Source organism: Sceloporus undulatus, chromosome 9, assembly GCF_019175285.1.
Source record: "Sceloporus undulatus isolate JIND9_A2432 ecotype Alabama chromosome 9, SceUnd_v1.1, whole genome shotgun sequence".
In the NCBI taxonomy this organism is placed as follows: Eukaryota; Metazoa; Chordata; class Lepidosauria; order Squamata; family Phrynosomatidae; genus Sceloporus; species Sceloporus undulatus.
This window is the reverse complement of record NC_056530.1, coordinates 18,937,369-18,959,272: the sequence shown is the minus strand read 5'-3', so window position 1 is coordinate 18,959,272 and position 21,904 is coordinate 18,937,369. Positions and strand designations below refer to the sequence as shown.

Below are 21,904 nucleotides of genomic sequence, written 5' to 3'. Positions count from 1 at the left end.
TAGGAGTATAGTGTCTAGACCAGTGATGGCAAACCTCAGAGGTGGCACTCAGAGCCCTCTCTGTGGGCACATGTGTCATTGCCCCAGCATAGAGTTTGCCAGAGTTTGTTACTAGAAAGCCAGAGGGACATGGCACTTTGCAATAAATAAGTAGGTTTTGGGTTGCAGTTTGTAGGAAGTAATAGTACCACTCTATTCAAGGGCTCAAGACCCCAAGAAGGAAAACCTATATAAGAGAGAGGGATGAATTCTCCATGTGGTTGTTGTTGTGATTGTCGATGGTTGGTGGAGTGGACGTTGTGGCGGAGCATTTTGATAGTCTGTATAGTTTTGCAAATACTCTGAGACCTATGATTGAAAGCCCTCTTTTGAGAGAAACTGGCTGTCCAGCAATTCATTCTCCAAAAGAAGCATATTTTTAGGAGAAAGTGCTCACAAGAAATGCTTATTTTTGGAAATCTGATACTAAAAATACCAAGACAACAAAAATGTGGATGGAAAAGCATAGAAAGTTTGGTTGGATGTCAAAAGCAAAAGCAGCAGTCACCACCTGGTATAGAAGCAGGATAAAACAAACACACTTTCTGACATTTCGCAAGTGAAAACTTGGACATGTGTGGCCAAGCAACATGAGAATGAGGTCTAGAGGGGAAAAGTTATTAACAAGGAAGAACACATAAGCTATAATAAGCTGCAGATGTTTGCGTTTGCCGTTCTTCAAATGGAGGGGAAAGAGATGTTAAACCAATGAGATTAAGAAAAATTAATAATAATAATAACAATAATAATATGGTTTATTTGTAATCCGCTTTTCCAAAATTTGATCAAAGCGGCAAGAATCTTAAGCAAGTGTGAGCAAAACTGAATTGTTCTTTTGGACAGAACAGCTGAGAAATCTTTCAAGCAAAGTACAGTGGAGGAAAATGCAAACAATATGATTTATCCAAATGCTTCCAGGCACTAGGTGGCACTAAAACATCAGTTCTAGAAAGAGCCACAGTCTCAGCCTACATTGTGAGATTGTACAAGAGCTAATATGTCTGGATTAGCTTCTTTGCTGAGCTGGCATTTTCAGAGGAAAGTGTAAGGATGACTCTGACCTTTACAAAGAGGGCTGGTGGATTGAAGGCTGCATTAGTTAAAAGGACAACCTGTGTGTGTTCATGCACACACACACACTCTCACACATGCAAAAACAATACATGGGAGATTGAACTAAGGAGGAATTGAATAGCTGAAATATGAGAAGATGAATGTGCCAGACTGCCTTGTGCTAATTGCCTTTCTGCATGCATCACATGTGGAGGTGTCACATTTAGAATGGGGAACAGTGGTTTCAGTGTTGCACTATGGCTCTGGAGACCAGGGTTCGATTCCCAGCTTGGTTACAAAACCCACTGGGTATCCTGGTGCATGTCACATGCTCTCAGCCACAGGGGAAGGCAATGGAAAACCTTCTCTGAAAAGGTCTTTCCAAGAAAACCCCATGATAGGTTCATCATAAGTCAGAAACATCTTGAAGGCACACAACAACAAAATCTCAGACCTCAACCCCCAAAGTCACCTAGCAGGGTTGGTTCCACACCTTACGATGATGATGACAACGATGATGATGATGACAATGATGATGATATATGCAATTTTCTATAGGGTTTTCCTTTCTGATAACCATATAGGATAGTATCCGGTTAGTGACATACACTTGTGTAAATCATGCTACACATGCCATTGCACAAGTGACATACTGTATTCTGATAACAGCAGTGGAGTTGGATTTGCCCATACAACAATTTAGTGCATGTGGATTCACCTAGTCACTGGCATGCCCTGCACAATGCTGTTGTTCTGTGTGTGGTGGCAAACAGCTGATGTAGTGTCTCTCAGCCGGCGGATCCAGGGACATAGTCAGGATTTTAGGAAGGGGGGGGGGGTCCAGACTAAGTGCCACCATTATAATGGGGCTTGGGCGCAGCGCGCAGCAGCACACACCATTCATTTTTCTAATGGAAGGGGGGGTCCGGACCCCAAGAACCCCCCCTTGGCTACGTCCCTGGCAGATCTTTATGTTGCACTAAGGGGATATTGGGTTGTGACCACTGAGTCGGACAGGGGATTTGGGGACTGAGGTCCAGAAAGTTTTGCACAGTCCACTGCCAAGATTCTCATCAGACCAGGATTCATAGAGTCATAGAATCATAGAATCATAGAGTTGGAAGAGACCACAAGGGCCATCCAGTCCAACCCCTTGCCATGCAGGAACTCTCAATCAAAGCATCCCTGACAGATGGCCATCTTCACACAAGAAATATTTTTGGAACATTTCCCAAATATTTTCAAATACTCTTTTCACTCCTAATCACAACACACCTGGACAGGGTGATGGTGGTTGTAGTAACTGTGCTTCCCAAGAAAGATAAGAGAAAAGGAAGGACAAATGAAGCGGGCAAGGAATATATGTGTTTATTAGAAAAAGACTGTCTAGACTGTGTATTGTTTATCTCGAGAAGATAAGATAGTGACCTTTAGAATGTGGGACTCTGTAATCCAAACCTCCCTGAATACAGATGGCTAAGAGAAAATGAAACCAAACAATGAGCTCCATCTGCCCATAGCAACAACCTGTGAATCCCACAGTCTGATATGAATTAACCCCACAATAACTGGAATTTTGTTGGTGTCCTACGCCAGCAATTATACTTCTTCCAGGGTCTTGCAGCAATGGCGAGAGTCAAAGAAGATGGACAAAATCTACTGGCTCCAGGTAGCCTAGTTCCTCAAGGCCTTAAGTCCTTTACAACCTCAGGGCTCACAGCCTTTTCCCTCTTGCCACCACCCCTGGCAAAAGTATACCATTATAGGGCACTGAAAGGACTTCATCCCAGGTGAGCTGGATCAGAAGGAAGGGTTGAAATTAAGGGACTAAGAAGGCCCACGCCTGAGATGATTTATAGTGGGGCCTCCTTATCTGTAGACTTAGCATCTGCAGATGGCAAGCCCCAGTTGTTCCCAATGGTGGTGCATGCACATGGCCATGCTGCCATTAGGGACAGTCCCTGTTGTCTCCAGGGGTGGTGCGTGCATCCAGCTGCACCATCATTGAGGATAATGGAATTCAGTTAAGCCTCCATTGTTGGGGTACAACAGGGAATTACCTGAAGTCCCATTGTTCCTAATGGTGGCATGTCCACATGCACATGCCACTATTGGGGACAACAGGGCTTATCTGAATCCCTGTTGTCCCTAATGGAAATGCAGCTATTTGGGACAATGGGACTTGAGGTCCAACAGTTTTTAGTATCTGCAGGTATCCACAGTTGTTGATATCCAGAATGGATCCCCTGTGGATACAACGATTCAGGGTTATGCCAGAATTCTTTCTTCCCCGATACCAAGGGTAGGCAAAAGCAGCCCCAGGGCCAGTGGAGTGGTCCTATTTTTGGAATCCCTCCAATGCTCCCAAACAACATCTATGGTATCAGGAGGTATTTTCATTATGTGTTTGGTCACCCATGGCTCATTTTAGGTGCAGAAATACACTCTATAAGAGTCAGTAAGGATCTCTTGTAGGACATGAACTCTTAAAAACAGGAGACTTACACACCTTCCCAACACCAGTTGGCTTTTTAAAAAGTACAGCTACACAGGGAAAGTGTTGGGATAGGAATTCACATATGCACCTCATCAGAAACAATGAACATCACATACCTCTATATGTATCTGCTACAAATAAGAATTCAAGAGGACTTAGTCTGGAGTAAACACATACAAGAATGAAGCCTGAGACTGTATCAATGGGAATTCACAGGAGTTTATCACACAAGGCTAGTAAAGCACAAGTGCAGCAAGATACAGTAATAGTATCTTTGGCAGGTAGTTATCACATGGCTTTGTCTCTTTCCTGTTGCCACTTTGCATTCCCCTGTTAATGAAAAAGTGCTCTCCAGCAATGATTGAAATGTAAAGAAGAGAAACAAGAGAGACACTACATTGGGTGATAAGTACCTTCCAAAGTTGTTGTTATCCTACTGTAACTGTACTAGCCTTGTGTGATAAATTTCTCAGTTCAATGTGCATTTTGTTAACCCAAAAGATTCCTGATCCAGCAAATAGCAGGTGTGAATCTGCCCCACACCTGCAACTCTGCCAGTGAAAACCATAGCAATCTGGTTGAATTCAGAAAACAATTTTCTTTCTACAAGCCTCGCAGCTTCTATGTTTACTGAACATGTAGAGAGTAGCCAGGACTAGGCTTTTCCTGTGAAATTGTAAGTCCACCTTCCCTTGGGCCTTAGGTCTTTTGATTAAGACTCCGTGATACTTCTGCCCCAACAGACCCTTCATCCTCTTCAGTTAGTGCCTTCCGGAAGAGCCCCAAGAAGGAGGTCTGGCGACGAAGACCCCTGATCCGGATATAACCCACAAAACAGTATAGCACAGGGTTGACACAGCTGTGGAGGTATGCCAGAGCATTTGCCAGCTTGAGCCAGATCCCCCATTCCTCTTTTGTGCTTGATATGGTGCTGAGGAAGACAAAGATGTGGTGAGGCAGCCAAGAGATGAAGAAGAGCACCACTATGATGGCCACCAGAGCAAAGGTTCGGTGGGAGCCCTCCCAGTGCCGCCCACGAAGCTTGAAAACCAGAACCAGGTAGGCTGAACAAATGACAATGAAAGGTACAAGGAAGCCACCAAAAAATCTGCTCAGTCTCAGGGGCAGGTCTGTGGATTTCTTCAACATTTTCTGATAGACACAGTAGGTGCCTCCATTTATTACTTCAGTATGGCGGACTACCAGATAGGGAATGCTGAAGGCCAAAGCTAGGACCCATGCTCCAATGCACATCAGGGCTTGACAGTGAGGCCCTCGGTGGTTTCTGGCCCATACAGGTCGTGCTATCAACAAGCACCGGTTGACGCTGATGACAGTGAGGATGAAGACGCTGGCAAAGACAGTGAGGTAACGGGTGAAAGCATGAAGCTTGCACAAGACAAGGCCAAAGGGCCAGCAGGAGTACATGATTTCTTGTACCAGGGCAGGGATACGGCCAAAAGAGAAGAGGAAGTCAGCTACAGCTAGGTTGAAATAGCAGATGGAGGTGAAGGTTTTCCGCTTCTCCCGCATGGTGATGACCCACATCACCAGCCCATTGCCAGAGACACCCAGAACTAGGATGATCACGTTGGTTACTATGGCAATGTGACGCATAGCATCTTCCACAGCAGTAGTATTGAGGTGACTGCATGAGGCATTCATTGTATCTGCAAAGAGGAACCCAGATAAGTTTAGTATTCATTTTTCTCACGACTTTAGTGGACAATGCCATTGGTCTGTATCTGACTATGAGGCAGAGCCAGATTCTACTCTAATCCCTGGTCTCCATGTGAGCCACAGAATTGCCATTCAGGGGAGATATCACAGTGGGTCCTGGGGATGGTGAATGGGGAGCCATAGCAGAGTTCTACCTGTGGAACTGTTAGACTATGTTGGGCAATGTAGGATTTCAACTGGCAACTTCCAACATTCCTCATTGTGGGTTATGCCACTTCTGCTCCAGTCTCAAAGTCAAAGAACTCAGTTCTAAACGGAAGTTTAGAGGATATGGTCCCTATCTCTAAAAACTCAGGCCAGAATTCAGAATCAGACTTATAGACACATCCAAAGTGGATATATATGGCTCCTATTTATTCATGATCATGGCATTATTGCCACAATTGTAACTTTCCTCCAAAATTTACTTTACTAGGCAACAGCAGCATGGAGACAGGAGGATCCATCCTGCTGGTGACTGGGGCACAGGTGGATGGCATTTCCAGCTCCTCCTGCCAGCCAGTGAGGCTGTGACCACCAAAAGTATGGGCCCTTCACAGTTCTTTATTGTACTTTTATTGACGGGCAGAAGGGGGACGGAAAAATAATCTAACCATGCCCCAGTTGCCAACAGAATGGAGACTTGTATCTCTGTATGTCTGCTGCACAGTAAAATAGGTTGGAGGTGGGGTCAGATCAGGAAACACTACTTACTTGAGGATAGACATATATACTAAGTTATACTAACTAAGTAGACTATGTAGAAGATAGGCCTCCCCATTTAACAGGATCTGACACCATCAGATATCTTGAGATGTTTCCCAAGTCTTTGGGCCTGTACAAACAGGCCAAAATAAATCTGCTTTGGGTCACTTTGGAGGTTTGCTGTTTAAATGATGCATGCATCCTAAGAGGCCAAAAGCCACGCCAAAGCCATGCTCCAGTCTTAAGGACTAGAGCACAGCTTTGGCACAGCTTCTGGCCTCTTAAGATGCATGTGTCATTTAAACAGCATACCCCCAAAGTGACCCGAAGCAGATTTATTTTGGCCTGTCTGTACGGGCCCATAGTTCATGTTTAAATAATCTTACCAGAATTTCTCTTTAGGCATCTGATTTGACTGCCCTTTCCTCTATGAGTGCTTCCATGCCTAGAGCAGCCGATGTCCTGAGAAGGCGGTTGAGAAACCATCCGCAACTATGAGCTCAGAAAAGACCACAACTTCCTTGTTGTGGCTGAGAGGGTAGTCTCTCTTCCACAAACACAGAGCACCTGGTTCAAATAGGCTCTTGAGTGGCCATGCTTGTGTGGTGGAACAGTGTTCTCCCCACATGCCTCTATGCATGGCAGGGAGGGAAAGAGAGTGACGCAAGCTCATGCCTTCCGCAATGAAGCCACTAGAAATTGTCCATTGGCTGAAATGTTCCTTTTGAAGATAAAGTGGAAGGAGCACATCCACAAAAACAGGAATGCAGGCTGTAGAGCCACTAGTTGCTGTTGAGATTCATCTCCCATCACCCACTAATCCATTAATAACATCCCATTAATAATGCTGACTAGGGCTGTAGTCCAACAGTATTTTCCCCATCCCTGTGTTAAATGGACTGATTCTTCCACATAATCTTCAAAAGGACCATATCAGCAAAGCTGAGTCAGGAGCTATTGTGGGCTTCCCAGGGGCTTTGTGGAATATGGCACCAAGCCATTGGTATCTCTAGTGTCCTGTCTGCCACCCGTAATAACATCTCAAACATGGCCTACTGTTTCTCATGGACTCTACTCTTCTACTTTAATATATATGGCTAGGGCTTTAAATCTGATCTCCCAAAGCTGCTTCTGCCAGCAAGGTCCTTGAAAGATACACCTTGATGTTTCTCTAAATATGAGTACAGCCTTCCATTTTTTCCATCCAAAGCTTGAGTAGAACCCAAAGAAGTTGATTCTCTGATCTGTCTTGAAGTCCCTAGTCCAGTGATGGAGAACCTTTTACAGACCGAGTGCCCAAACTGCAACCTGGACCCCACTTATTTATTGCAAAGTGCCACATCCCTCTGGCTTTCTAGTAAGAAACTCTGGAAAACTCTGTCCTAGGGCAATAGCATGTGTGTCCACAGAGAGGGCTCTGAGTGCCACCTCTGGCACGCGTGCCATAGGTTCGCCATCACTGCCCTAGTCCTACCTGATCATGTAAGATAAGGAAAGCTGAGTTACTAGGATAAAATAATGCTTTCATTGCGGATTGTACACACACAAATGATCTTCCCTTCCCTGCCTCACTGTCCCACTGTGACTTCAAACACATTGTGTGGAATTTCAAAGCAATGCAAAAACCTGGAAAACCTACTTGATCAGACTCCAGAATGGTAAATTATGGTACAGAAGCAAATAGGTTCTGTACTATGAGCAACAGTACTTCTGCCACACAATGTTTAGTAATTTAAATACCTGCTTTCTGTACAGATAGGACTATATTATAATGTACTATTTTAAAAAAGAGGAGAGAGGCGAGAAAGGAGTCTCTCTGTGTATCCACAGTACAGAATTATCACACTTTTACCACTTTAACTGTCATGGCTTCATAGTATGGGATCCTGGGAGATGGAGGTTAATGTGGGGGTACTTAGATTTCTCTGCTAGAAAGCCAGTGCATTAAAGCTGTCTGGCAGAGAATACCTCGCAAACCTACAAAACTAAGGCTTCCATACTAGCTAAAGTTGTACCAAATAGGTGTGATGGTGCATGATAAAGCTATCATTGTGTATGATTGTAGATAACTTACTTGCAACTCATTTCCACAGTTCCACTGATGGAATACAATACTGCAGCTTCAGGCATATATGCAGAGTTAAATAGCTGCTAGGTTAGGAAAATGGACTACAGAAAAAGACTGGTCATAAACCTTCGAAGAGGTGGTTTAGCATCAATATTTTGACATCTAGAAGCTAGTAAATAGGTTTGCTAGATGTTGTCTTAATTGTCTTTAAAGTGTTCAAGTGACACCTTCAACTTTCAGGAGAATTAGCTCTGCTGAAAGCACAGTCTTGAAGATATCTTTGCTATTGCTATGCGCTGGACTGAAATGAAAGACTGCACATTCAAGTTGCTTTTTGACTTATGATGTCCCCATGAATTTCATATTCTTTCACAAGTAATACTCAAGAGGTGGTTTGCCATTGCCTTCTTCTGAATATTGCACCCTTCATGGCAGTCCCCCTAAAGCCCCCAATGCTCCCCAAAAAATAAACATCAAAACAGCACCCATTTGCCTTCATCCTCAAACATTTTCCTGACCACTTTCTAGGCAAAAGTGGCATTGTGATGCACCACAGTGTGATAAAGCACTGTGTATGCACTGTGTATGCGCTTGCAGGGAGTTCTGCAGCACCAATTGTCCCTTGTCCCTCCCCAGTTACCTGCTGCGATTATAGAACCCAAGCAACACAGAGAAGAGATACAGACAAATCCCAAATCTCCCTTCCAGACTCTCTGTGGCATCCCTGGAACATAAGGTTGCTCACCACACACTGCTTCAGAATGCCTTCTGTATCACACTGTAATGCTGTAGGCTGGTTCCGAGTTACGGGTGTCTTGAACAGTTGTTCTTCCAATGAGTTGTAAAAATGTGTGCAAGAGGAAAGCAAAGGAACCTGATTTCAATAAAAAGGTGTCACATAATCCCGGCCCCATGCTCATTTTGCAAAATCACAATGCTGCAACAAATGGCATGTGGTAATTTGTGGTTACAACAGCTTGTTGCTCACTTCCCTTTGACAAAGGAAGTGCACAACTGTGTTTGGATCAAAGACCATCCTTCTTCAGTGACTTCCAAATACTGGAAAGAAAGTTGGTGCTTGTGGTAGCAGGGGTGTTGCAGTGGGGACGGGGAAGGATCATAGAATCATAGAAGAGTTGGAAGAGACTACAAGGACCATCTGGTCCAATTCTCTACCATGCAGGAAATCTCAATTAAAGCATACCCAACAGATGGCCATCCAGCTTCTGCTTAAAGACCTCCAAAGAAGGAGACTCCACTACTCTCTGAGCGAGTGTGTTCAACTGTCAAACAGCCCTTACTCTCAGGAAGTTCCTCCTAATGTTGAGGTGGAATCTCTTTCCCTGGAGCTTACATCCATTGTTCCAGGTCCTGTTCTCTGGAGGAGCAGAAAACAAGCTTGCTCCCTCCTCAATATGACACCTCTTCAAATACATAAAAAGGGCTATCATATCACCTCATAACCTTCTTGTCTCCAGGCTAAACATAACTAGTTCCCTAAGTCTCTCCTTGTAAGGCATGGTTTCCAGACCCTTCACCATTTTGGTTGCTTTCCTCTGAACGGGCTCCAGCTTCTCAACATCCTTTTTGAATTGCAGTGCCCAGAACTGGACACAGGATTCCAGATAATCACTATGGACCCCACATATGGAGAAAGGTATGATATTTAATAAATAAATAAGCACTCAAGCACGATCAATTGGGTCTATATAAATAATAATTGTAATTATTTTTATTGGGTAGATATAAATAAGAAATATAATTATCTTTTAAAGGAAGTAGTATAGTTTATAGATGCAGTTGTTTGGGCAAGGATCCTAGTTTCTGGTTTCATTACAGAGACAAATGGGAAGGGACCTTCCTTCCTTCCTTCCTTCCTTCCTTCCTTCCTTCCTTCCTTCCTTCCCATCCTGAAATAGGAGAATCAGGGCCAAGGTGTGAGCTCAGTCACTAGGGAATGTGGACTCTGTAGCAATGTTGGGTGGTTCAACTACTCAAGGTTTTGCTGTTGAGAATCCTGGGTCGGGGGAAGAGAGAGAGAATTGAGAATTATATCTGGAATAAGTCTCAAATGCAAGATATTAAAATAATAGGGTGAGATCCAACATCACACTTGTAACTACAGTATGTAACTGCAACCCCACTCCTGCCCAGAAGCCATGGTGTGATGAAGCGAAACTTATGCTCATCCCACCACAGTTCAAGGACAGGAGAGGGACTAGCGGCACCATCCTGAAGTGCCCTATTCACTGACTCTGCAGACCTTCTTCTCATGGAGTGACTCCCTTGAGTTTAAGGTGGGTTGCAGGGGCAGCCATAACAACAGTGCTGCAGTCATGAGTTTGTTGTTAACAGCCTCAATTCATGGCATCCCTATGAATGATACATCTCCAAGACCCTCTATCCTTCACTGTACTGTTGAGGTCCTACAAATTCAGGACCATGACCTCCTTGATTGTGTCTATCCATCTCTCTTTCTACTGCCTTCTACCTTTCCTAGCATTGTTGTATTGTTGTCTTCTCTTATGAGTCATGCCTTCTCATGATGTCGCCAAAGTATGAGATCCTCAGTTCATTCCTGACATTGTGCCAGCATTTGTGGCTGGCATCTTCAGAGAGTACTGGCATGGAAGAGAGTTGAATATACGTATATATATATATATATATATATATATATATATATATCAGGAATGAACTCTTCTAGAAGATAGCCACATAGCCCGAAAAACGCACAAAAAACTATGGATGCCAGTCATGAAAGCCTTCGACTTCACATATGAGATCCTCAATTTGATCATCTTGGTCTCTAGGGAAAGATCAGGCCTGATATGTTCAAGGACTTTTTTTGGGGGGGTCTTTTTGGCTATTCATAGTATCCTTAGCACCTTTCTTCACATCTCCACACCTCATATGCATTTATTTTCTTCCTATTTGCTTTCTTCACTGTCCAACTCTCACATCTACACACGGTGATGAGGAATACAATGGCTTGAATGATTCTAACTTTAGTGCTCAGTTGTGTATCTTTACACTTTAGGATCTACCTCCCCAGATTCTAGTAGTTAAATGTGTCATGCTACCATACAAGCTAAAGCCCACAAAGTGTGTCATAATTCTGTCTTTGAGAGAGAAAGACTTTTTACCCCATTTATTAGAAACGCACAATTGTATAGTTTTTAATTATTTTTTAAAATAAACACATAAATAAATGTACGCTCAACTTCTGTATAATGTATAATCTCCTTCTGATTATGACAAGAGCAAAGAATTCACGCTAACATGAAATAAATAGTAGCACATCGTTGTAGATCAGACTTGTGTCACACAGTCAACAACTCACTTTTGCTGAATGGGGACTATGCTCTTGTGCTGATGGGGAAATATCTGTAGAATCTGTCATGAAATCTGCAACATCTACATAAATTCGACGGCGAGTAACTAGAGGAAAGAGAACAAGGCATGTGAAATAAAGTGAAATCATGCATTATGGAGCTCAGGCACTCTCCTTACTATGACCACCATCCTTTCATTTTATTTTCGCATCTTGTCCTGTCTTATGAACTTGGGGGCACTGAGGACAGTATTAAAGGCTGGTCACTTATCCTTAAGTTTAAGGAATGGTTGCTTATCGGTCCATTTTTCTGCCCTCAGTGAAAAACAAGATAGTGTCCTTTTCCAATCTATGTACAAAAGCCAACACAACTGTAGAATTGGAAAGAATATTTGAAAATATTCAATTTTTGGAGGGGTCAAAAACAGCAGGGAAGGAGGGACACTTTGAGACCATAGACTGTTTGGAGATGGCCTTGTCTTACCACCACTGTGACATCATGGAAACAATACTGTCCCCTATTTTAGAGATAAGAGATAGCTTGTTTAAAATTCAGACTGAAATCCGGAACAGATTCACTATCCCACTGAAATGGAAGCCACCAGCACCCATAATAGAGGATATCTTAGATTCGAATCTCCAGATACAGGAACAATGGTTTCCTGGCATACTATACACATTATAAAACTAGTTAACATCCCAGCCTCATGAGGGCTTTCTTGGCCAGTTCACCATAACCACAGGTTTTGCATTTCTATTGCTGTTCACACACATAGCCTGGTTATAAAGGTCTCTTCTAAGCACTTCACTCTCTTCATGCATCTGAGGAATTAGACTCAAGTCTATAAAAGTTAATGCTGCTAAATTCTGGCTTTCTCTCAGGCCCTATACAGACTGGCACTTTGGGCCGGCATGGGGACAGAGTCGGGGTGTAACGTCCTCATGGCGCACACTCTGACTTTCCCCCCAGGATGCTATGATGCCACACACTGCTCCACACAGCATGCAGTGTCACTGCTGTTCCAGTGCTCCATCCATACAATGCAGCACCGAAGGAGTGACGCATAGCCATGCGGCTGCAGCTATTGCACCCTTTCCAGCTCCTTTCCAGCTATCGCCATGGCCATCACACCCTTTCCAACTTTTGCAGCTCCTTTTCCTGCCGTGGAAAGGCTGGATCAGGGCCTCGGCAATGTGGCTAGGAAAGGGGCTGCTGAAGGCCGCCCCTTTGGGGCTGTATATACAGCCCGTTAGTCTCAAAAGTGATACATGATCCCTTGCATATATGGATTCATAATAAGACTTTCAAAAATGAAGAGCATGGATTCCTGGCCCTGGCTTGGGTGAATCCATCACTTCATTTATTCACTTTTTTTTTAAAGTTCCAGTTCATTTCAAATTTGAAGAAACGTGTGAATATTGGTAAATTCTTACCAAAAGTGAACTGAAATCAGAGGCTCGCCCAATACATCCCTCCTATAGCCAGACAAAAAACAGAATCCCAGTCTACAGCAAATTACTCACCAAAGAAGAAATGAAGTACGGCCAGAGCTCCTAGCAGTATAATGATGACCCCAAGTGAAATCCCAATAATCTCCATGACAGACAAACGGGACTGAGACACTGAAAACATATTTAAAGTCAAAGAATAAGATGGGAATATGCTCCTATATTTCGAAAGTGTGCACCAAAGGGAATTGTGATCAATGTGGACTAGCTTCACCCATCTGGTAATATATCCAAAGACCATGCCCCTGTTATTTGTGTGATTGGTGTGCATCAGGACCATCCTGTGGAGAAATTCTGCAAGTCTGGTGTTGGACTGGGCATTGGAGATCCAAGTTCAGGCTCCTCCATTGGAGTATGAAGCTCAGTGGTTGACCTTGGGCAAGTCACACTGTCTCAACCTACTTGAAAAGGTAATTATTTTGAGGATAATCTGGTGGCAAGGGGCGATGGGCATGTGAGCTTCCTTCAGCTGATGAGAGGAAAAATGGGATACAGATGCAACAGGAGAAAGTGGGATACAAATGCAACATAGGTACAGGTTGAGCAGAGGTGGGGGTGCACAACCTAAGTACACCAACAGCCAACAGAACTATCTCATGTTAGATCTCCAGAGAGAGGGATGCCCTATCTACCTAACACACAAAAGCATTTTCCAGGGTTTACATATCTCATCACTGATTGGTCTCATCCTGTACCTCTCCAAATCTGGCCCAAAAGGACAATTTTTATACTTTCTGTTCACATACAAATATTGAATATGTCATTCTCAGCAGGGGAAAGGGTGGTGGTGGTGGATGAGAAATCACTCACATGCCAATTTCTAGTAGTCAAGATCACTTTGCAAAAGTCTAATTCAGGGCTGGGCAACTGTTTGAGGCAAGGGGGTGCCCCCTAGGACTCCTTGGAGAGCTGCATCCCCCACTGTATCCTTACATCCCAGCTCTGAATACACTCTAGAGGATATGGAATGCATTTTTGATCATGTTTTTGGCGACAGCCAGGACAGGCCTCCCCCCTTTTTTAATAACAGGAAGCAATATGTAAAAGTTACTTTCTGTTCACATCCTTTTTTTATTTTTAAAGGATGTCCTAGGTGTAAAATGGCTTGGGGTTGGGGGCTGAATGTGTTAAAGTTGCCCCCAGAGAGTTTTTGGATGTATCTGGGAGGTCACATGTGTCCTGTTGGCTGAACTTCGTCTACTCCTGGTCTAGGTACTATTGACTTAAAAAGACAACTGCTATACTTTTTTTAAGGGCCTAGATTTTAAGGTCTGTATTGGGATTTTTAAATGTCAATAGAGCATATGCAAGAGCTTAGGATGAGGCCTGGATGATTCTCACCTTTTCTGATAGACCGGGGTATTATATCCAAGCTGCACTGTCCAAAGGGATTGGTCGCAATGCAGGTTATGTGGTAACACTTGACTTTGTCCAGGTTTTGAGACAAGTTTAGTGAACTGATGGCCTCATTTCCCTTGCCCCAAGAAAAAACCTTCAGGTGTTCCACTCTGCTGTCCTCGGTCAAGTTCTTTCCATCCACGTTCCACTGGATCTTGGGTGGGGGCCAGGAATAGAAGGAACAGAGACAAAAGAGGGTTTGGTCCACATACCAGCAGTCCATACCTGGTCTGGTGCTGATAGGCTGAGGTTTGTCTGGAAAAGGATAAAAGCCAAGGTGAATGTGCTCAATCCAAGGATATTAACCTGTCTTGCCATTCCACAAGCTCTACATTACATAACTTTACTTAGTTTATATATACTTACATATACTTAGTCACATAGTAGAGGGGCTAAGAAATGCTGTTAGTCTGGAAATCACTGACGTTACCTGTAGTGTGGTCACCATCTTTACGACCATAGAAACCATTTGGTAACACGTCTGACTAATCACATTGGTTAACAAATGATTTACTAACAAGTCTGAACAGTCAGATCCAGAATTTGGGGAAAAATGCAACCAGCGACCATGTAGCTTTACTATACATGAATTCAGATCCCAGATCAGGGTATCTTTTGTCCCTTTCCTCCTTCTGAAGCATACTGACCCAACTGCTTAAACAAAACTTCATGTTCTGATTTAGCATACACTTCTGCATCACTGTTTGCGCAACACCGCTCTTGTGTTGAATGCAAACACTACACAACTGACTCTGTAGCCAAACATGCAACCAAAGGCACAACCAAATTCCCATGTTCATTTACATTTGGGATGGAAACGCAGCCATGCAATAAGTGTCCTGCCTGGAAGAGGAAGTGGGTAACCACCAGCAAAAGTGGAGACAGTTCAGAGAGTAGGGACAGAAAGTCTCTCTATATATAAGGCTCAAAGTGCTACTCACAGCCCATTTGGAGGTAGATGGTATTCTCAACTGTTTTTCCTATTTCAGGGTATGTGATGCGGCAGGTAAGGAGTCTCCCTTCATCATCTAGGGAGGGTATGAAGGTGGTATCAATGCCAGCAGTCCAGGCCCAGCTGCTCTCTGCTTTGGTCCACGGAGTCATGCTGCCGTTACTTGTGTCAGCAGGCCAGAAAAATTGGGGATGGTCCCTTGAGCAGATGTTTGTTGTCACACAACTGAAGGTGGCTGGATTCCCCCAAACTATCTCCGATGGGAGCTGGATCTTGGGTTTCGGCAAATCTGAACCAGAGGAGAACCCCAGGAAAGGAATTAAAATAAAACCCATAGACTGTTGAGTAGGTCACATGAAATCTGGGTCGAATCCTGTTGTCCCTTGGTCTTTTCCAGTCTCGCCAGATTCCCATCTGGCTTTGGCTAGCAGGGGATTCAGATATCAGGCACAGAAAAGGTACTTTTTCTTTACTGCCATCATTTTTTGGGGGAGGGGGATTTCAGGATATTGTGTCAGAAGGGGTGATAAGGTCTTGTTCTTTTGTCCCTCACAGTAGCTTGGGCTGGGCAACCAAACAATAACACATTGTTCGGAGCTATCTTTGTTATAGTGTAAAATATTTTTGGATGGTTTGGTTTTGGATGGACAGTTAAAACCCACTAGAAGGACCTTGAACTGATGGTTAAAACCAACCGGAAGGACTTTTAATGGACAGTGAAGACCCACCAGAAAGACCTTGAAATAAAACTCATTAGAAGGACTTTAGACATTTAAGGCCCAGTAGAAAAACCTTGACTACGCAAATAAAAACCCTAGAAGGGAACAGCACCAAAGCAAATAGCAAGGACCTAAAAACCAAAACCGGAAACTCAAAGTCATAAGTGCCATCAAATGTATGCAAAAGAAATACTACAAAGCATAAAGATGCATGCAAAACAACCAAAAATCAATCAAAATATATGCCGCAGGGCAAATGCCATTGGATGCGGAGCAGCATTGGTCTCCTACTCCCTCCATTTAAAAAGAAAACATATTTATGATACATTAAATGTCCAGTTTACTTCCCAGCTTACCAAAGGCCTTTCAAATCGGCTGTGGGGGTATGTGGAGATGGTGCAATATCCATGTAGACATTTTTAGCATCTATCTATCTATCTATCTATGGCATTTTTATATTGGTTTTCAGCCCACAAGTTCTCCCAGCTGTTGTACAAAAATAAACTAATGAAAGACCTAATTAAAACAGTACAAAGATTAAAATAGCATTAAAATACTCTTTAAGGTCTTTAAAAACAATGCCATGTTTAAAAACAATCCTAAAATGTAATCTCGGAAACAATTAAAAGAGAGTAGTTCCAAACATTAAAGGCCATGTGGAGCAGCAGTTTTAGCTGGTCTCCAGACACTCAAAGCCTAATGTCCTTCAAGAGTGAGTTGTATTATCAGGGTGCTGCTACAGAGAAAGCCCAACCTAATCTCATGAGTTGTTGACACATGCAACAAGGCCTCCTTGGAAGATCTTTAATTTGGGGCAGGCTCAGAAGAGAGGAAGCAGTCTGGCTCCTGCATTTTTCACTAGCTATAGCTTATGAACACTTCTAGGGCAGCCACACATAGAATGGCTTACAGTGAGAGGTCACTAAGACATGAACCACTGTGGTCAAGCTGCCTTCCTGAAGAAAGGACTCAGCTAGTACATCAGCCAAAGGTGGCCAAAAGCAATGCTGGTCACTAAAGCCACGTGGCCTTACAAGAGCACTGTGGAGAATAAGGGCACCCAAAGCTATGAACCTCATCTTTCAGAGAGTACAACCCTATCCAGAAAAGGCTATGATTCCCACCCCCAAACTGTTATTCTCACGGATCAACAGAACTCCTATATTTTTTGGATGGAGCCTCAGTGAATTCACTTGCATCCAGTCCTTCACTGCATCCAGATAACAATCCAGAAATCCTACAAATGCATAACAGTGGTGCATAGGGAGCTCTTGGGAAAACAGGGGAAGCATTTCCATTCACCCCTGGAGTTAAGAAATATATACTCCCAATGAACAGGTCAAGTACAGAGCCCAATTTTCTAAGGACTTTATCGCTCAGTTTAAAAACCTGATTTACCACTGGCAAATTCAATTCCAATTTGGGATACATCTAGATTTTATTGCATGCATTTTTGCTGCCGACTCTGCCAGGGTAACATCCGGTTAGAATCCGAGTTCAGCTGGCTCCTGGCTTTGAAAAGAGGCTGGCTGAACTCAGATTCTAGCCAGATGCTACCCGGGATGCACCCGCCCAGTGGCATCAGTGGCAAAAATGCAGGTGATAAAATCCGGATCTATCCTAAATTCCAATTGAATTCGGCAGTGGCAAGTCGTTTTTTTAAACTGTGCGACAATCTCCTAAATTAGCAGTTCAAACATAGCACACTTATTTCTGATAACCAGAAGGAAATGCTGAGACTGACTAGTAGAGGGCAGCCAAGCTCAGTTTTCCCAATCAACATGATCCAATGGCAAGAGAAGTGAAGTGAGGCTAAGTACTTTTTTAGGGGATAGCATCCCAATATTTCCTACAGCGAACATGAGCAGCTCACACTCGAAGCTGGCAGGGTCAGGCCTCACTTAAAATGCTGGGGCATTCCCTTCTAAATTGAATGTGTGTGTGTGTGTGTGTTGTGTGTTGTGGTACCATAACTTGCAGATGCTATAAACTCGTGGGTTGTGCCTTCCATACATGGCCCCAGTTCTAATGTAGAACTTTGAAAAAAGTAGCCAAATAATTGGGTGGGGGTAAAGGAATATACCAACCTGTCAGGATAACCTGAGGCTTAGTATATTTTATTTTACCAGTAGATATGAATGTGTGCCTGTACTTCCCTCCTCCTCCTTTGTCAATTAGAAAGTAGTACCACCCTCCGTCTTGGGACCCGGCATTAATGATGCTGAAGGAGCAGTCGCCTTGTGCTGGATTCCCAGTTAACTTCATGTGGGTCTCTGATGCCTTCTGCCGTATATCATTGGTGGCCATAAGTTCACCCATGGCCCAGATGTTGATCCACATCAAATAGTATCGGTTCCTGACAATCCTAAACCAATAGCCATACATAGGTGCAGCATTGCGCTTGTATCTATCAGGAGTGGTAAATCGGCAGGGAACATGAACGCAGAGGCCAAGTGGTACGGAGATGTTGTCAGGCACTGTGATTGTATAACGTGATCGTCTTGGCGAACTTGCTAGTTGGAGAGAAAAAAAGAGATAGACTTAACTGGCTTTCACTGATGTCTAACTTAATCCATTTTAATATTTACCCCCTGTAGTGTGTACGCCACTTCTGCTATGGAAATGGGTTTTGTGGTTCATGGACACCATCACATATACAGTTATCTTATGTCATGGAGGGGGTTATTTTGCAATTCCTAGAAAGAGGCCTCATCATTAATCTTGACAGAGCATTTAAGCAGATGAGAAAATGAGCGTTCATCTGAGAAACACAGGCCAAGGTGGGAGCGTTTGTCCTCTGCCTAACTTTAGGCGTTCTCCAGTTTCCACACATTGTACATGACAAATTTCTTTGTTTAGGCTGCCAGCCCATGTCCATGCTTTTGACATGGCTTCAACCCATGCCTGAAAACTATCTATAGAACCTTCCTCTTAGACTCATACCCGCCAACATTTCACAGTTGAAAACTGGGACATGGGTGGTCAAGCAACAGCAGTTTGTGGTCAAGGTGACAAAAGTTAGTAATGAGGAAGAACACACAACTCAGGAGAGGTTATAGCAGTTTGCTGCTGCCTGGATTTACAGAGAAAGCCAAGCTTCTGCCTCCTTCTGTCTTCTCCTCCTTGTTGAGCCAATTGAGTGCAAACTATTTTTTCACTTTGAACTCAGTTTGCAAAAGTTGAAGTAAGCTGAAAACAAAGAGTGGTACTGGGGTAAGGAAAGAAAAAATTGGGACATTTTAAAAGCATCAGAAAGAGTGGGAAGACAGAGGATTCATCAAGACTATCCCTGCCAAATTAGGACAGTTGGTGAATCTGTTATCTGCTATGCCATCCTTTTAAAATGGTAATGTGGAGGATTTAATCTGGGACTTCTGCCTGCAAAACATTGTTTTTACCCCCTCACCGTCTGAGATTTATGTTTCTTATCATGATATTCTTTTTAATATTCCTAAAAAGAGCCAGAGTTTGGGAAATTCACTCTTTTTGGGCCACAACTCCCAGAATCCACAGCCAGCCTGGCCACTGGGAAGAAAGGATCATGATGACACAGATAAACTGGAAAATGAGGTGAAGACATTTATATCCCTCTTACGTATGCAAAGCAGAAGGATCAGGGCCAAAACTCTTCTTAGAGAGGACATGAAAACTATTGTCTTTGAGGAAAGATTTGCAGGCTGAGAGCTCTTTTGTCTCTGCATCCTCTTTTAGCTGCAAAGATAATTCCATGGAAGGAGAACTATAAGAGAAAGACATGAGAATTTCAGCTGCAATAAAATGTTACAGACTAGAACTGTTGTTTGTTGTCGTGTGCCTTCAAGTTGTATCCAATTTATGGTGAACCTAAGATGAAACTATCATAGGTTTTTCTTGGCAAGCTTCTTCAGAGGAAGTTTGTCATTGCCATTCTCTGAGGCTGAGAGAGTGTGGCTTGTCCAAGATCAACCACTGGATTAACATGGCGTAGCAGGGATTTGAACCCTGTCCTCTCAGTGTCTTAGCCCAACACTCAGACCATTAAACCATGTTGGCCCTCACAGAGTAGAATACTTGTTTAAGAATGCCTGTTATCCAGTCAGCCACAAGAATGGTCAGGATCCTACATTGTGTGGGTGGAACGTGAAGCTTTCTCGGGTGTAACTTTGCTTCCTCTCCCTTCCTTTGCTTTTTATCTTCTGTTCTTTAGCTCACTACATTGCCATTAATGGATGGTGGGCAGCCAAACAGCAACTAGATGCACAAGGATGATGTCTTCCTCTTTGATCTACTGGGGATCCTCTAAGGCCCCCAGGGAGATCTAGAAGGAAGCCATAATCTCTTTGTGACCAGACACAGGAACACAGAGGCTACGTGTGTCCCCTGTCCTCTCCACTCAGTAAAGGACTGTATTGGCACAACCCAGATGAAGAACATTTAGTGAAGAACAGAGGTACTGGATTTCTCTATCTGCCACGACCCACTCCAAAAAGACGTATTATGGCCAAGAAGCGGGGTCCAGTCTAGGGTTAGGGAGTGCGCACCAACTGCACGGTCCATAGCCATAGTATGTCACGGCCGTCATCTTGACGTAAGCGATGTGCAGCATATAGATATCGCTGCATGTCGCTTACACTACCGGTGCACCAATGGCGTGCTTGTGACATACTCTAGGCACCTTAAAAAGAACCCAGTTTTTCTGGGTTCTTTTTACTGCGGAGGGACACCGCACAGTTTGGCTGCTGTGGCGTCCCTCCAGAAGAAAACTGGACGCCTCCAGCCCACCTTTTTGGGGCGGTACCAGCCATTATCTTTCAGAAGACTCCATTCCATTTCTCTGTGTTTTTGCAGTTTCTGAGCCTGCTCAGTCTTTCTTGGCCAGAGGTATTCGCCAAAGCGTTTTCTACTAACATTTAAAAAAAAATCTGGAAATCGTGAGGTTCCCCCAAATCTTTATCTTAGGAGATGTGTGTGGATTGTGCCATTTGGCTACCTAACAATCAACATTGGGAGAATGAGTTTGCCATCAGTCTATAGGAAGCCTTTGCTTCCTAACACAAAAGGAAGGGCTTACACATTTATAACACTGTTCTGAGTTTTAGTCATAATTTTAAACGACTGATAAGAGACTTTAAGAGGAGAGGCTACAAAGTGCAGAGCAGTTTCATTTTCTATCGCCTCCTTTTCTATCCAAGGCCTTTACTCACCTCACTGTCTCTCACATGTTCTAAACTGGTTCTAACCCTTTGGAATATTCTCTTCCATCACAAAGAAACTCTACAGCAATATTCTAAAAGGTGAGCAAAGTGTTGGCCAAAGACTGCATGTCACTCCACAGCATAACCAGTGCAGCCCCTTAAATTCCCCCCAACCTCCAACGCCTCCAAAAATGACTTCAGCTCTATAAATGGTAACGATCGTGCTCCTAGATGCCTTCCAACATATGAAAAACACTCAGCTCCCCACAAGAACCTTGTACAACTGCCAAATAATGAACTTGAATAACATTTTTTTTTACAAAGTCAGAGAACTCTGGTGCCACAAGAAATTATAAATCCCAGGATTCCATAGCATGGAGCTATGACAGTTAAAGCAGTATCAAACTACATTCATTCTGCAGTGTGGTGGCAGCCTTTGTAACTAGACTTACATCTGCAGAAAGCAGGTTTGAACAGTTCCATAATGTCTAGATCCAGTAAAGGGTTGTAGCTATGATAACATGTAGGGAAGCCAGCAAAGTGACTGAAGCAAAACAGGAGGATCGATGCAAACATAACCGATGCACATCAACCCCAATTGCATCGGTGTTGTTCTGCATCATGACACTAGATAGGGACTTCTAATGTGCATTGGTACTGCCTGATGCACATCGGGACACTCTTGGCAGTGTCCACTATGCATCATTGAAATTCACTGACAGGGTTTCTTAGTACTTCTG

General features: G+C 43.5%; 2 protein-coding genes and 1 long non-coding RNA gene across 3 annotated transcripts; all 3 read right to left on the bottom strand.

The window, feature by feature from the left end:
* Window positions 1-4,288: 4,288 nt before the first annotated feature.
* Window positions 4,289-5,254, bottom strand: LOC121915519 (C3a anaphylatoxin chemotactic receptor-like). Its single transcript, XM_042439836.1, has one exon. The coding sequence runs from the start codon at window positions 5,252-5,254 to the stop codon at window positions 4,289-4,291; it is 966 nt and encodes a 321-aa protein (XP_042295770.1).
* A 4,642-nt stretch (window positions 5,255-9,896) lies between these two features.
* LOC121915189 lies at window positions 9,897-14,384 on the bottom strand. Its single transcript, XR_006100665.1, has 4 exons — window positions 14,263-14,384; window positions 12,937-13,035; window positions 11,422-11,519; window positions 9,897-10,098 (listed from the first exon to the last, which is right to left on the bottom strand). It is a non-coding gene; the product is annotated as an uncharacterized LOC121915189 (long non-coding RNA).
* A 3-nt stretch (window positions 14,385-14,387) lies between these two features.
* LOC121915518 (myeloid cell surface antigen CD33-like) lies at window positions 14,388-20,551 on the bottom strand. Its single transcript, XM_042439834.1, has 5 exons — window positions 20,515-20,551; window positions 18,078-18,503; window positions 15,261-15,560; window positions 14,434-14,574; window positions 14,388-14,395 (listed from the first exon to the last, which is right to left on the bottom strand). Exons 1-5 carry the CDS (start codon window positions 20,549-20,551, stop codon window positions 14,388-14,390), a joined length of 912 nt encoding a protein of 303 aa, XP_042295768.1.
* Between the last annotated feature and the right edge of the window lie 1,353 nt (window positions 20,552-21,904).